Below are 16,420 nucleotides of genomic sequence, written 5' to 3'. Positions count from 1 at the left end.
TTTTATTCCATGTCTTAATAATATGAGCTCTTTAACTGCATTTTATTTCTGTTTGTGTCCTGAAACAAATGAATAAAGAATGTCTTTGTAGCAGCTTAAAATACAGAGAATGCTTTCCTAATGCTCTCTAGACTATGGGTCCTATCAGAACTGTTAGCATTCTGGTAGCGTTACAACTTATAATTGTCTTCCATTTTACAACACAGAAAAACTGACCTATAAATCAAGTAGGCACAAGTAAGGTTTAGAATGACTATTTGGAAGCAAATTAAGAAAAAGGTTAGCGTTATTTTGCAGCATTTACATTTAAAGTAATGATCAATAGCTAAGGGGTGCCTGGGTGGCTCAGTCAGTTAAACCACTGACTCTTGATTTCACCTCAGGTCATGATCTCACCATCATGAGACAGAGCCTGAGTTGGGCTCCATGCTAAGTGGGGAGTCTGCTTGAGAATCTATCTTCCTCTCCTTCTGCCCCTACCCTGCTTGCTCTCTCTCTCTCTCTCTCAAATAAATAAATATATCTTTAAAAAAAATAATTGATGGGCACCTGGGTTGCTCAGTTGGTTAAGCATCTGCCTTCAGCTCAGTTCATGATCTTGGAGTCCCAGGATCAAGCCCCGCACTGAGCTCCCTGCTCAGTGGAGAGCCTGCTTTTCCCTTTCCTTCTGCCTCTAACTCTCTCAAATAAATACATAAAATCTTTAAAATAATTATAACTGATAATTGATTTTGCTAATGCATGAGTGTAGTAACAACCCCAGTTACTGATACTGTATGAATACTAATTTACAATGTGTGCAAGTCTGGTTGTTAACTTTCCTTTTGGCACACTCTTTCCCAATTGATCACTGTGAAAATAGAATTCTCACAGTAACACTCCAGAGGCAACTGATAAATGAACATGAAATGTGATTATTTGCTCCCAAATTAACTTCTGCTGCTTTCAAGTCTGTGACCAGCCTCAGTTTCAAAATACAGCTTGGTCCCAGGCCTATCTCTGCCTGTGCGGGTTTCCTGAGGCAGTGTGTTTCACCATAACGCAACTCCACTCATGTAACTCTGTGTTTCTCTAAAGTTCAGCTGACCAACCCCCACCTGTCAGAATAGTGCCTTGGTGTGAGCAAATGTCTATGTGGGGTGTGTTTAAATTCTTCCACTTTTAAATGTGGGACTTCCAGTTTGATTCATAGTAGCAATCTCCTATAAAGGAAATGCTGAGTTTCTGTGTCAGACACCAAACCCCAAACTTGCCACTTTTAACATCTGGAATCTTGGAACCAAAATCCCAGAAATATTCAAGAGTCAAATAAGATACCTTATTTAGAGCTGCAGAGCCTAGATCTACATTATTGGGAGGAGGTGGGCATATTGTTGAGCTTTAAGGAAGGTTAGGAATTATTGGATAACAATTTGGTGGAGGCAAAGTTTAGATTTCAGAATCTGGTTTTCCTGGGGGTGTAAATTTAGTTTCCAACTTGTAGAAGATTTTGTCTCGGGGATGGAACTTCTCTGCCACTGAATCCCGTTTCTACTAATATTCTTACGGGTAAATAAGTGTTTAACAATGACATGTTAATTGCCTTATTTCCTTTTCTACGCTTTAGTGCATGTGCAGTGAAAGTTATAAACAACTGTTCTTTTTTATTTTTATTCTTTTTATAAACAACTGTTTAAAACATAAATGACAGCAAAGGTTCATCCTAGCAAACAACTTACTTAATTTTTATTTTTTGCCAGTTGTCTAAATTCTCATGTCGATGAAGTACTAGCCAGTCCTTCCAAAGAATATTAGCATTTATACTTGACATCAAGTCTTAATTTTACTTATGATTAATGTCAGAAGTAAGTAGCTTATTTCTGCGACCTTGCTGAAGCCTGGTAACCTACAAGGGGATTATGTATAACTGTTCAGAAAAAAATGAAAAGGAGGCAATGAGTAATTATTTAAGGAAGAAATAACAGTAACATTGGAAGATTCTTCTTGTGCCCATATACAATTTCACATTAGGAAAAAATGACCAGATTATCCATTTCTTTGGTCATAATTTTACATATACATTTATGTTTTTAAATTTTTTTCATTTATTTGAGGGGCAGAGAACCTGAACTGGGGGACAAAAGAAGAGAAACAAGCAGATTCCCCACTAAGCTGGGAACCCGATTCAGGACTTGATCCCAGGACCCTGAGATCAGGACCTGAGCCAATGTCAGACTCTGAACCAACTGAGCCACCCAAGCACCACTTATATTTACATTGTTTTATCCCGCTGCTGGATTCCAGTTGTCCAATGTCAAGAATCAAGGGAGAAAAGAAGGAAGAAATACCTTGGCAGTAATGAAAAAGACAGCTTTGCATCTCCTTCATTGTATATTTCTTTTAGGAAAAGTTGGACGTCCTACAGTGTTTTCATTCTGCATTATTATTATGCCCTAATATGTTATCAGTCAGATACCAGTTAACATTCTTTTCAACATATAAATTGGAGTGGAGACAAAGACAAATGTTAGCTCAGATGCCTATGATTGGTTCCAGCCTGCTCGGGGTGATAGGGTCCATCTTGCCATGACTAATATAATCAGGATAACAAAGCAAGTCATGTGTTTTTGCTTCCAAAGTCTTTGCCTGGACTGCAGCTTTTATTTTCTGGAAACACTGAGGCTATTTCACCTGTAAAATGTAAAATGGCACCAGTTAGAAGGAGAGCTCTGTCCTGTGTGGAAGGTGAAAAGAATTCATCTTGGCTCATATCACCTCTCTTGCTCTTCTGCCCCTCTGTGTGTCCATCCTCACCCCCCTATCCCCCTCCAATGCCCACTATCCCCCCACCCCACCTGCTCTCAGGGGCATCTTCCTCCCCACTCCTGGTTCTCCTATACTCTCTGACTCCAGTTTCAGATGAAGCCATGTGACTAAACACCCAAGTTGTTCGGCAACTTGCTAACTCTGTAAGGAATGTTTGCATTTTCTCAGAGCTGTCCTGACATGGAAACCAAGTAGTATAAAAGCATGAAATGATAATAGTGGAATTTCATCTGCCAAGAAGGGCAGACTCATAGGTGTAGACACAGGTACTTTCCTGATCTTTCTCAAAGAATACCTGAAAGGTGGCCTCCAATTTTTTTCTTGTGAAATATGGATCTGTGTACAAGAGCAGAAATGTGTGATTTACAAAGCCTTCAAATATTGCTGGTTACTTCAGAGGGAACCTGTTTGTTTATGAACTCTTGGCTCCTCTGAGTTTGCTGCTGTGTAGAGCCTCACTCACCCACTCTTGGCACCCATCAGTCAGATAACAAAGAGGTGAAACCATAAAAATGTTTTCTATTACTCATTCACGGAGCCGATATGGGACCTGGCCCATTCTACAGAACCCCTGGTGTGCCAGATACCACTGGGAAAAGAAGTGCCCTGGTTACTTCCTTGAGTTTTTACAGAAATTACATGAATATTTTGAACCCCTCAAGTATAGGAGGGATAGAAGGAGTGGTGTGGGTCTCAAAATTTGGCAGATAACAGTAACCATCAGTAAACTCAACTGTTGGCCAATTTTGTCCAGTTCAGAGTGGGTTAAATTGACTCTCAGCCCTCCAAGCCTCTCTAATCTTATCCAGGAGAAGTGCAGTTCTGCCTCGGTTTACAGTTGAGGTCACCCGTGGGGCAGTGTTTGGACAGGGACTGATGGAATTATGCTGCACTGTTAACATTAAATACCACTCCGTGGTGAGGACTCATGACGGCATTGGGGTCCTTTGACTCTTGCGTACAATATCTTGAAATATATGCCTCCCTGAAATGTGCTGGACTCATAAAACATGCGAAGGGCTCTCTTTGGCTTTCATCATTTATTTAATTTGGAAGAAAGTTGTTTTAAGGGATTTATCAGAGAGTGAAGAAATGTTTCTAGGGAACAGAAAATGAACAAGAAAATTGATCTCTGTTGTCAAAGTCATGCATGATAATTCACTCTCCAAGGTGACGCGCCATCTCCTTGAGGGGAAAGCTGCCAAAAGCTTTGAAAGTGATCTGCCTGTTTTCTTCTCACGCTGACTTGCAGGGAGGTGCTGGTATTTCAAGACCATTAAATCCTCGTGGAAGGTTTGCAAATAATGATGCCCATTCCTGTATCTAAGAGAAATTGGAGTAAGGAAAATTGTATTTGGCAGCTAGTTGTGTGAAACATAGCAATCTTTGTTGAATTTCCCCATTGTAAATATGTAATTACTTGTTTTTTTTTAATATACCTTTTTTTTTTAAGATTTTATTTATTTATTCATGAGAGGCACAGAGAGAGAGGCAGAGACACAGGCAGAGGGAGAAGCAGGCTCCATGCAGGGGAGCCCGATGTGGGACTCTATCACGGGTCTCCAGGATCATGACCTGAGCCGAAGCAGACGCTCAACCACTGAGCCACCCAGGTGCCCCATATTTACCTTTTTGTTGTTGTTGTTTAAACTTCACACTTGATGTACAGGTTCACCCACATTCAATCATACTTTTCATGCTGTGTGGGTAGGGGGGCAGGGATGTGTGGATTGATGTGTGTTGTGCTTTTCAGGAGTGGCATGTGACTATGCTGTTTAATCCGGACTATATTTAAAAACAAATTTGTGAGAAAGTGTTTCTTGTTATTAATGAGATAAGGTCTGAGTGAAGCAAGCTCTGTCGCAAAGGGCAAGTGCCACGCAGCAGGAAGTCCTGGCCATCCCTTCCACCCCTGCCTCAGCCTGCCTGCCTGCCACCTCCTTGTCAGCACATACCACCACACAGAGGAAATGCCCTCACTCAGCCACAAGTGTCTCCTGCTCAGCGCGGGGCCCTACGGCCCTGGGGCCCTGCACCAACTCTGACTTTCTGCGGTTTCCAGCAACCTGGCACACTCCTTACAAATGGCTTTTCTTTGGGATCCTCAGAGATTCACAGTGTCAGGACCATCTCCCAGAGCCAAGACAAGATTGCGTTTCTCAAAGTCCTACAGGTATCAGTCTTTACTCTCTGTAGCGAGGAAGAATGATTTTCAGTCAGTCTCTGTAGCCTTGGCACCCACCCCGCCTCCCTCACCGCAATATGCTTTTGCCCTGTGTTGATCTGTTTAACAACTAACATGCGTTATGCTGGCGGTATCTGAAATATGAGTGACAAAAACATGAATCTTAAAAGAGGGCTATTTGGGAACCTGAGCAGTAGCAGGAAGTTGACAAACTGTAAAAGCTGATTTTGAGAGTTAAGTGGTGAACTTAAAAAAAAAAAACAAAACAGCCTTCCCCTTACTGGCATCTGGAAAATAAGGGTATTAGCATACCGAATGGAGTTAGGATAGCCAACGTTGGTCATGCTAACTTCCAGTTAACCCCTTAAACGTCAGGAAAGGGGTCTTGCTGGATTTTAAACAGGCAATCAAGCAACAACGAGGAAATACTACTATCTTGTTTATAAGGGTTTCCGGGCACATTCATGTGGAAAACTGGCAACTATCTCTGTGATCTAGATGGTAAGTCGGCATTTTAATCTTGTCCAGGAGAATTAGATACCATAAAGTCAAAACTGATGTTTTCGTTAATCTTTCATTCCTGAAGATTTCTTGTAGAAATTACATGAAAAATCTCGCCTTCACGATCTCAATAAATTGTCAATGACAACTTTGTTTTACATCTAGGTTAGCTTATTTTAACCAAATAACTAAAAAAAAAAAAAAGAAAGAAGACAGTGAGAAAGAAATCTTGGATTTCCTTCTTTGCTTGAGAATTCTAGCTATTTACAAGGAAAAGATTGATTCTTCACACTTTTTTGTTGTTATTGTTTCTGATTGGTTAGTCTGTAGCAGTGAAGGCTGTTTCAGGAAAAGCAAATACAGTTGAAAGTGTTTGCAAAATCTTGAGAATATCTTTCTTATTTAGATCAAATGCAAGGTATCTGGAAACTACTAGGCCTATATAATGGTATGTATTAAATTTGTATTAAAATGTGTTCTGATTTACTTGCATAAAAACATTCAAATTTTGGTTTATAATAATTCATGGGAATTAATTTTTTTAGGCAGTATGGAAGATAGTGCCCCTGAAATTTATTAGAGAACTATAAAATCAGAGAAATCAAATTATATACTTCACTTACATTAGCAATGCATAAGAAAACTTTGACAAGGGATAAATAAAAATTGGCAACTGAAAGTGTAAGTAGCAATTCCATTTATTTCTGTTTCGAAACAAAATAAATACCATTTATTTTTGTTAATTATATTAATTTATTAGTTATGAATACAGTTCAACATTAGAAATAATACACCCGACTATATGCTTTGCATTCTACTAAATGCACATCTCATGATTATTATTTGCATTTCATTCTTCTTATGTACTAAAGCGTGTACTCATCAAAGATTTGTTAGCATTGCAGTATTTATTTCCAATAGATGGTGGATTCTGGAACCTCATCATTGAGATCTGATAACAAGTCCCGGAATTTTGTACTTGTCTAATTACTGGATAGTGTGAAAGGAATAGCATGTTGGATTAGTGTTTCAGAAACCTTGAAAAAAAATGCAGTTTAAGCTCTACTATATAATTTGCAGATATATTATGAAACTTGCCTTCATCTGGCAAAGTTACTTTCATTATCCTTCGGTCAAGTTTTGATCCTTTCCAAAATACAACAAGGAGTGGAATGTCTAAGGATGAATTTTCCATATATTTAAGTGCCCATATTTGTAGTTCTCACAAATGTTTTTCTTTCCTTTTTTTTTTTACATTTTTTTATTTAAGTTCAATTTGCCAACATATAGTATAACACCCAGTGCTCATCCCATGAAGTGCCCTCCTCAGTGCCCATCAGCCAGTCACCCCATCTCCCCATCCTCCTCCCCTTCTTCAACCCTTTGTCTGTTTCCCAGAGTTAGAAGTCTCTCATGGTTAGTCTCCCTCTCTAATTTTTCCCACAAGTCTTTTTCATAAAAAGAGGTTAGAGTAACATCCTGAATCACCATCATGGGCCAGTCTCCTTTGGAGCTTGAGAGACTTTGTCCCTCATGGATTTGCTTTTAATTTGAATGTAAATTGCCAATATAATAATTAAACGATTTATATATACTGTCTTTATTGTTCTGTAGGTCCTGTTTTGTCTCTCCCTTTGGATTGTAAATTGAGGCCAGAAACTCCCTTATGTGTGACAGGACTGCCATTAGTGCATATTTGATGAAGCATCTTGCTACACTTAGTTTGTATGACCCTTTATTTGCAAAATCAACCCGTTGAATTTTCAGGGCCTATCACAGGCCAAGAGTCCAGTAGAAGGTTAGGGAACTCAGAGGGCAGTTGGCCACTCTGTTCTCACATTTTCAGAGGTCTGTCAGTGCTCAGAAAGATTATGCATTCAACTGTAGTAATATACTGACAATAATGAAAAAAATGGTTATCATATAGCTATAAACTTTTAACAGGCCACACCATCTCAAATGAACCATTAATTATTGTATGTATGTATGTGTACACACCCACACGCCTACATACACACACACACACACACACACACACACATCTTCTGAATGGCACATTTTTTATTGCATAGCATTCCTGAAGTTAAAGGTGTTGAACTGTTTACTGCAAACATTTATATTTTCCTGCAATTTTGCAATCCTGTTTTTGCATTTTTTTTAAATATATGAGATCCTTAAATATGGTAATAGCTGAAACTTAGCTTGACCATTGAGAGGCTTTGGATATGATTTCACTATTGAAGCAACTGAAATAACTGGGCATTAGCCAATATTTCTTCACTGAATTTCTCCTGTATAAGACTGTTGGCTTAGGAAAAGTATTTTATATTCTGTAAAATCCTCATTTGTGCGAAGTATAGTATTTTTTTTTTTCTTTGAAGATGGAATGGACATGGATGCATGATACTAGTGGTACACTTAACTTTAAGCTGAAATAGTTTTCTTTGACATTGTTTTCCCTTTTTTGCAACATTCAGGATAAAGGAAAGCTGAGTCTATAATACATGAAATTCAGTTAAAGAGTCTGCTTTGTTAAAGTAATAGCAAATCATATACTTTGGAGGAGTATTCATCCCAGAGAAATAGAACTTTGGACAGTTATACAATGCTTAAAATAGATTTGAAAGTGGTTTTTCAGCAGTGACAGATTTTTGTCTTTTGTGGGCAAAATACATTACTATAAAACAAATATGTGGGCAGCCCGGGTGGCTTAGTGGTTTAGCGCCGCCTTCAGCCAAGGGTGTGATCCTGGAGACCCGGATCTATTCCCTTGTCAGGCTCCCTGCATGGAGCCTGCTTCTCCCTCTGTCTGTGTCTCTGCCTCTCTCTCTCTCTCTCTCTCTCTCTGTGTGTCTCTCATGAATGCATAAATAAAATCTTTTAAAAAAGCAAATATGATTAATATATAGCTTATTAAGCCAAATATGATTTGATAGAGAGGATTACATACTCAGGAGGGCTAATTTTCCCCTGTAGATCTGGAGTGAGTGCCAGTCGTTATTAGAGCCACACCTCTCCAACCTGTTTGGGAGGAGAGAGAAAGAGGAATGATGTGTTCATCACATTAGGTTTGAGGAGATAATATAAATGAGTGAATTTATGTTGGAGTTTTTTAAATTGGGAAGAAAATTATTTGGGAAGGAAAGAAAGAATGAAGAGTTAGACTTAGTAGGTTGGTGGACTGTGCCAACCCCCTGAGGGAACTATGCTGGGACATTTTGTTTTTCTGTTATTGTTTAAAAGTATAGTAATGTTCAAGGAAACCTTAAATAGAAAGTCACTCTTCAAGAGACGGTCTTGTTTTCCAACCTGAACAAATCACAAAACTTTCTGCTTTCTCTCTTCTCAGAAAGAGACATTTCTGAGAAGAAATGGGGGAAAAAATGTGGTGACTGTGGAGTGGGTGGCATGCAAATGGAAGGGAAAGTCATCCAAGGTACATTTAGGACAGATATGATTCCACTAGCGTCCCACAGGCCAGAAACAATGTCTAGTTTTCTCATCTTATACTAATAGGGGTCGTGAGATACACTAAATAATTTAGATGCTCAGAAAATCTCCAAATCTCTTCTTGCCCATAGTTTCAATGTCAACATCCCTCCCTCAGCATTTTAACAGAGCTGCCAAATAGATGATTAATTAAATTCATTTAAGTATACTTGTACCTCTTGTAGAAGGGCTAATGGGTAAAATTTTTAAAGTGGAACAGACTGATCAGTGGAAAGGAGGATTAACAAACAATGAGAGAAACAGAAGCACAAAGGATATTCTAGCCAAGGAAAGATAAAGGCATACTACTAATACAAAAAACCCTCTATGACCCTGTGCTCTTAGAAAGTTATGTTCACATTTGCAGCTTGGATCTGGACATCTGATAGTAGCAGACAGGAGGCAAGGACAAGAAGAGAGTGTAGTCTCAGCCTCTCTGTTACCACCAACACCTGAGCCTTAGCACCTCAGTAGTTGTCAAAGTGGACCTAGCAATACCCACTAGAAATGTGGGCTGGAGCCAAGGACTCAGGAAGAGAAATGAGTGTCACCAACAGATCAATACACTGGGATGTAACTTTCCAGATACCACATTCATGCCTCTCATTGCATAGATTTTTTTTTAAAAAAAGCTTTTCAGCTGTAAAAGATATGATGACTCGTTTCTAGTGCCCCACAACTCATCTCATTTAATTCTAGAGGGAAGAGAATGGGAATCCTTACCACTAAAAAAGAGAGAAAGGATTGATGGTGCAGGGTTCAGAAGCCACACATATACAGGAGGTCAGTCAAGTCTGCAGTAATAATAAGTAATGAGTAAGTAATACCATCTAATCTCTCATGGGCACTTACTATGTTCCATGCCGTGTTCCCAGGAATGTACATGCATTATCTCATTTTATCTCACAAAACAACCCCACAAGGTGGATCTAGTATTGTCTTTATTTTCCAGATGAGGAAAGCCGGCAAAGTTTAAGAAATTTGCCCAAGTCTGACCTACAGCCTAGACATCTAAGTAGTTGCTCTGCTACCCCCAGTTTCCTCACCACATCTTCCCACGACCACACAAGGAGGAGTTCTATAGCAAGAGATGCTATTCTAATAGATTTACTATTCCCCCTTGGTTCAACTCAGAATCTTTCCCTGAAGAAAGAGCACCTTGTCATTTGATGTAGAACATGGCTTGGTGGTCAATTAAAATATAAACTTAGTAATACCTGAACTGACTAATTGGTATTGGTCTAAAGCAGCGTTAAACAAGAAAATCAAAATATAAGTATTTTGTGGGGCTCCTGGGTGGCTCAGTCAGTTAAACAGCTGACTCTTAATTTTGGCTCAGATCATGATCTGATGACTGTAAGATTAAGACCTGTGTTGGGCTCTGTGCTAGACGTGGAGCCTGCTAAGATTCTTCCTCTCCCTCTGCCCCACCCCTGGCTCTCTCTCTCTCTCTCTCTCATTAAGAAAAAAAAAAAAAAGAAAAAAAAAAGTGTTTCTTAAATGAAAAAAACAAAAACAAAAACAAAAAATCAGTGATTAAAGTGGCCTGGCTCTATCCTCTCCCTGGTTGCTTCGTGGGCTTCCATTTGGCTCATTTCATCTGGCCAAAAATACTGGTCATGTGGTTGCATTTCACTGCCAAAATGTTGCTCCTTGGCCAGCTGTTCATTAGAGTCTGAAGATTCTCTGAGCTAAAGAGGTCAGCTTCATCCTGTTGCATGCCACTGGGATTGTTTTGAATATTAAACTGGCCTTCTTAATGATATTCCAAATTGGGAGTAATATTAGCATAATTGAAAAATGGGGAAAATAGTTACCATAAAGGCAACATAACAATTGTTACAGGAATAACAGGAACGTTAACAGTCATGACACATCGCGGGCCAAGGTAGCACAGTATAGGGGAAAGTCTTTGACTTCAGAGACTAACAGATGAAGTTTAAATCCAATTCTGCTGCTTTTTTGACGGGGCAATTTCCCTAACCACTCTTAGTAGAGTCCATGTCTGTAAATGGGAAATATAAATGCCTACTTCAAAAGGCCATTGCGCCTGTCAGAGTATGTACATAAAGTGGGTTGCTTACCCCCCCCCCATCACACTTTCCACCATCCTTTTATCATTTTACCAATTTTGATCTACTTCTTTGTCAAAAAAGTTTATAGATTAGCCCTTATCATTGGGGCCACATTTGATTACAGAATAGTGCAATAAGCTCGCCACTTGTATGTATTAACAGCTTCATCTTTGAAAGGTGCTATGGGGTAATGGTTGGGAGCTGGCCAGCTCCAGAGCCACTACTACTGAGGTTCAAATTTTCATACTTTCCTTCACAGCTATGAGACATTGGAAGTCATTTAACTTGATTGCCCCAGTTTCCTGATGTGTAAAATGGAGTGTTCTGAGAATTAATTATGTTAATCATATATAATTCCTGGCACAGGAAAATACTGAAATAAATGTGAGCTATTATTAATAATACTAGAATGTAAGCTCCATGTGACAGTAATTTTCACCTTCCTTTTTCCACCTCTTTATCTTTAGTGCCTGTAAGTGTGTGTGACATAGTGTAGGTGGTTGATGCACATGCCTTGAATGAATGAAACCATTAGCAAATGTTTTCAGACCCCTGAAGAATGGGGACACCATGCTTCCTCCCCCCCACATTCACAGAGCAGAGGGCTAAAGCTGAAGAGACACAAGAGTTCATCTGCTCCAACCCAGCATCTTACATTGAAAACCTAAAGACCAGGGCCCCTGAATGGCTCAGTCAGTTGAGCGTCAGACTCCTGACTTTGGCTCAGGTCATGATCACAGAATTGTGAGATCAAGCCCTACCAAGGCTCCATGTTAGATGTGGAGCCTGCTTGGGATTCTCTCTCTCCCTCTCCTGTCCCTGCCCCCAACTTCCACTCGAAAGAAAGAAAGAAAGGAAGAGAAAGAAAAACCTGAAAATCTAGAAAGAGCCCAGGTCATGAAATTTGATAGCGTCATAGCCAGAGCTCAACACCATGGCTCTATGCAGTTCTGCACAAAGTTTTCTTCTAATGCCCCAGTGCCTCACTTCAATGTAGATCCCATCTAATTCAATGTCTTTGGTAAGGCAGCAAGCAGAATGGTTAGGAACCCACTTTTTACAACTACAGAGGAGTACAAGAGTCAAAATTGGGCAGCCACCACAAAAGGAAGGGCCTCTAAACACTAGAAAGACTCAAGTAAAACTAAACTTAGATACTTCACCTACAAGTCTAAAAATCCCTTCCTACAACAGCTGCAAGAGTTTTTGTAGGGGCTTTTTTGTTAATAGGATTTTTGCAGAAAGCATTAGCTGATATTTTCTAAATTGAAAGAAAGTCATATCTCAGACATTTAAAGGCATCTGTGCAATCAGCAATGCCAACCAGATACAGAGGTGAAGAGGGGAAATAAAGCTTGTGAGTTCCCTGTATGATCAAGACAGCACATGGAACAACCACAGACAGACAGACATAAAAATGTGTATGATTATTACAAAAGGACTGATGCTAAGAGGTGGCTGTGGGCTACCAAGAAGTGTGAAAAACTGTCAAATGTGGGCTGGCAGGAGAGGCAGAGATCAAGGTGGAAATCAAGAAGAAAAGACACCCCCACACACACTACTAAGAACTTGTAATTATGCTTGTGAATATTTCTGATGGTCCACATGGGAGCCAGACCATGCTTAAAGCTATACCACTTCTGCATGTGTCACGCATATGTGCGGCCATGTTTAATTAGTGTCTAACAAAATTTATATTATTGTCATCATGTTGATTTTATGATTTTCAGCTAGTAGAATTTTGAGTATAAGTCGTGAAACTGAGGAATCCCCAGCACATAAAGTAGCCCAAAGAAGATGCGTTTAGTCTGAGCAGAGCAAATAATGAACACTTCACGAGACAGGGAACGTTTATGTCTGTACCCCTTCCTTTGTTGCTTCTCTGTGTGGAGGCCCCAGCCTGGATATGCTTTGCCATAGCCAGATACCCAGCTCCTACCTTAGCTATGCTCCTTCATAAACTTCCATTATGTTTTTCACTTTTGAACCATAATTGGAGAGCTCTTCTAATTTTCTTAACAAGTGGCTGATGAAAGCCTCTGAATTCCTGTAAGGCTGAGTTAGATAAGTATGCAGTTACTGTGAATCAGACAGAGCAAAAGAAAATCCCATTGGCAAGGGAGAGGGCAATATGGAAGTAATAAACCTGTCGAGTTGTATAATTTAATAACTGATGATAATGTGAATTCAGAAGGGAACAACTCAAATGTTAAAAAAGAAAAGGTGCATTTGTGGACAGAATAGATACATACTACTTGAACGATGTGAAGTCAACCAAATGCAAAAGGTAGACATTCCAAGAGCAGCACGAGTGTATGCCCCACTCTGAAAAGAGAGCCTGAGAGTGAACCTGAAAAAGAGGAGCTTTCTGGTGGGCTATAGGAATAAATTAAGAACTAATGTGACAGTGAACAAATCACTCAAATGTAATCAGAGTTCATATAAAAGATTAATATATTCATGCAGAAACTATTTTTGAATGCCTATGATAAGCCTCTTCATCGGTGGTCTGGTAGATGTTAACAGCCTGCTTTCTGTGAAGACGCACACACACATACACACACACAGTCTATTTGTAATATTTGCTGATTTCCATTGGAAAAATCCTCCCCACAACCCATTTCAAGTTGTAGAGGAGACTAGAGCGTGAGCAACCAATATAGCACATACCAATAGGTGGGTGTAAGTGACCTCAAAAACATACATGATATCACAATGTATGGAAATTATTAGGAAGTGAGGAGTTTTGAATATTTATTATGTAATTGTAATTTATTTAATTAATTTATGTTTAGATAATTTAACTTTTTATAGTTGCTAGATATAACAACCAATTTATAAATACTCCTAAAAACTGAAGAGTCTGCTTTTGTCAGCTGGTATGCACAGCTCCAGCACACTACTTTGCCTGATGCTTTATTACCTAAGACTATTGACATTCTGGTAGGGATATAATCTTGAGTAAAATGAATGAGGTCTTTGCTGTCATAAAGCTTGTAGTAGAAGAAGGCAGAAAATAAACCAAGTTAATAAAATAACATAGGTACTGAGATCAGAGATTCTGCTCAGAAAAGTCAAAGAAGCCTTCATAAAGAAAACAATAATTTTTTTTACATATAAGTTGAAGTAGATCCATTCCATATGTCCATAAGTATATTGCAGTCCTAGGCAGACATGTCATAGCTCAGAACTGCATGGAAACATGAATATCGACCTCATTATTGACTATGTTCTTGGTCAGATAAGAGTCCAGTCTCAGTGAATTTGCCTTTCTTCCCCCTTTATTGTAAACATGTGAGGAGGAGGAGGAAAGGGGAATGGATTTTGTACTTTCTATTGCATTATTTCATGTAATCCTCAAAAAATTCCAAACTTAAAAAAGTTAAAAGTTAAAAAAATAAATAAAAACTAAAAACCAATAGCAGTTACATATCCTATAGTAGTAACTTTTTTTTTTGGGTTTGGTTTATCTGTCCATGTCAGCTCCCAAAACATAATAGATATCATAAACTAAAAGTAATGTTGTGATGGATTTCTTATTTTCAAAAGTAATAATACAAATTTAAAATGTTGGATTAGAAGGAAAGCTAGTCAGACCAACTTTTCTCTAACACATAAATTTTTAGGACGGTGCCTGTAAATATTATGTTTCTAATGCTTGTTCCTTGATCCTTTTTGGCAATTAACTTATCTTTAATTGATTTGTGGATTATCCACTTGAAGTTGCTATGGATAAAGGAATGCAATGGCAGAATTTGTTTATATAGGATAATAAAATGGATTGACTGGGAAGAGAGGTCTAGCTCTGTAAACTACTCTGGGTTTTCAGGGATTTTTCTTTTCACGTAATGGCAATGTTTAAATAGATGGAAAATGAAAAACTAGCTGAATATGATTAGTGTTCTCATCTAAAGGGAAGGTTTATGTCCTGTTTAAGAATCACATTAATTTGATGATGTAAGTACATTCTCTAGTGAAAGAGTGGTCACCATAGGGGAGAGAAAAACATAACAAAAAAAAATCCTTTTCCATTTTTGGATCATAGTTGATAAAAACTTCTCATCTGTGGGCTCCACAAAATATCACTCCCTGAACTCAGATGAACAAAAAGACAAAAACATTTTATTGCTTATATAATTGTTTTATTTCTCCAACTTACCATTGCCTAGATAATGACTAGATACTTTCCCACCATTACCTTCTTTAGCCATTTGTTCTAAAGTTCACAGTGTCTTGAACAAAGGCACTTGCCTATTGCCCATACTGCTCTTGCTAGCGGTAGGCAGGTTTTCGTTCTGTCTCCACTTGTAGAAGAACGAGATACTACAAGTTTGTTGTGAGCACTGCTCCTCTGCCCCTTGGCCGAGATACTCAGGGCCAAAAACACCTCAGGTGTCTTTTCCTCAAGAAAATCCACTTGAATGGAGACAACAGCAACATCAGAGGGAGCTGACCTGCAGAAATGCCAAGAGAGGGAAAGAAGACATTACCAGCTAGGGAAACGTTATCTTGCATTTTGAAAGGCTTTGTGTTTCTGTTAGCCCTGTATGACTTAAAAAAATAAGTATCTTGCACCAGTATTGGTAAAAAGGGAAGGACCCTTTTCCCTTGTTAAATTATTTATACGTAGCCCTTAGCACTCTGTGAGAATCTGATTGGTAGGAGATGATAGGTGCAAATGTGCAACTAGGTGAGGAAAAAACAATGCTTAGCCATATTTGTATAACTAGTGCTCAGATGCAGAAATTACACATGATCAGGAAAAAAGAAAAAAAACGTGACCAGGATACCTTTCATGCTCCCTTCAGTCACTATATGCATCCAAAGATAACCACCACCCTGACTTCTGAGAGCATAGATTTGTTTTGCCTGTTTCTGAACTTTTTATGAATGAAATGATACAATATAAACTGTTCTGTGTTGGGTTCTTCCCATCAACATTGCAATAGTAATATTCATCTATATTGTTTTATGTGGTTGTAGATTGTTCATTCTCCTGATATTATTTCATCAAGTGAATATACTACAAATTACTCAATTTGTTGATGGCTGGTTGGGTATTTTAGTTTGAGGCTATTATGAGTAGAGATGCTATGAACGTTCTAGGATATGTCATGTGATAAGCAAATGTGCGTGGAGTATGTATAAGTTTGTGTGCATGCACATACATTTAGTGTATCCTGAAGGGTAGAACTGCTGGGTTGCCATTTATTTGTGTTTTTAGATATCACCCAAATAAGTCCCCAAAGTGATTGTACCATTTATATAATTCCCAAAGCAGTGTTCCAGTTTTCTGCCTCCTTGCCAAAGGGCAGACCATCTAGGTATTCCATTTTCAATGACAGCATCTTAATAAATGATTACA

The 16,420-nt window shown here is 38.7% G+C and overlaps 1 protein-coding gene across 32 annotated transcripts in view; it reads left to right on the top strand.

Annotated features, from left to right (window-relative positions):
• The window catches only part of PDE4D (phosphodiesterase 4D), a 1,410,178-nt gene that overhangs the window by 1,059,134 nt on the left and 334,624 nt on the right, over positions 1-16,420 (top strand). The window contains exon 1 of one of the 32 annotated variants that reach the window (XM_072749991.1): positions 2,100-4,978. The exons of the other annotated variants lie outside the window; for them this stretch is intronic. Within the exon in view, the coding sequence (XP_072606092.1) occupies positions 4,890-4,978 (89 nt within the window). The 5' untranslated portion in view covers positions 2,100-4,889. Of the gene's footprint in view, positions 1-2,099; positions 4,979-16,420 lie in introns of those variants that run through there. 32 annotated transcript variants of the gene reach the window in all.

This window comes from Vulpes vulpes, chromosome 2 (assembly GCF_048418805.1).
Source record: "Vulpes vulpes isolate BD-2025 chromosome 2, VulVul3, whole genome shotgun sequence".
Lineage (NCBI taxonomy): Eukaryota > Metazoa > Chordata > Mammalia > Carnivora > Canidae > Vulpes > Vulpes vulpes.
The sequence above is the reverse complement of the archived record's forward strand: the minus strand, read 5'-3'. Positions and strand labels throughout refer to the sequence as shown.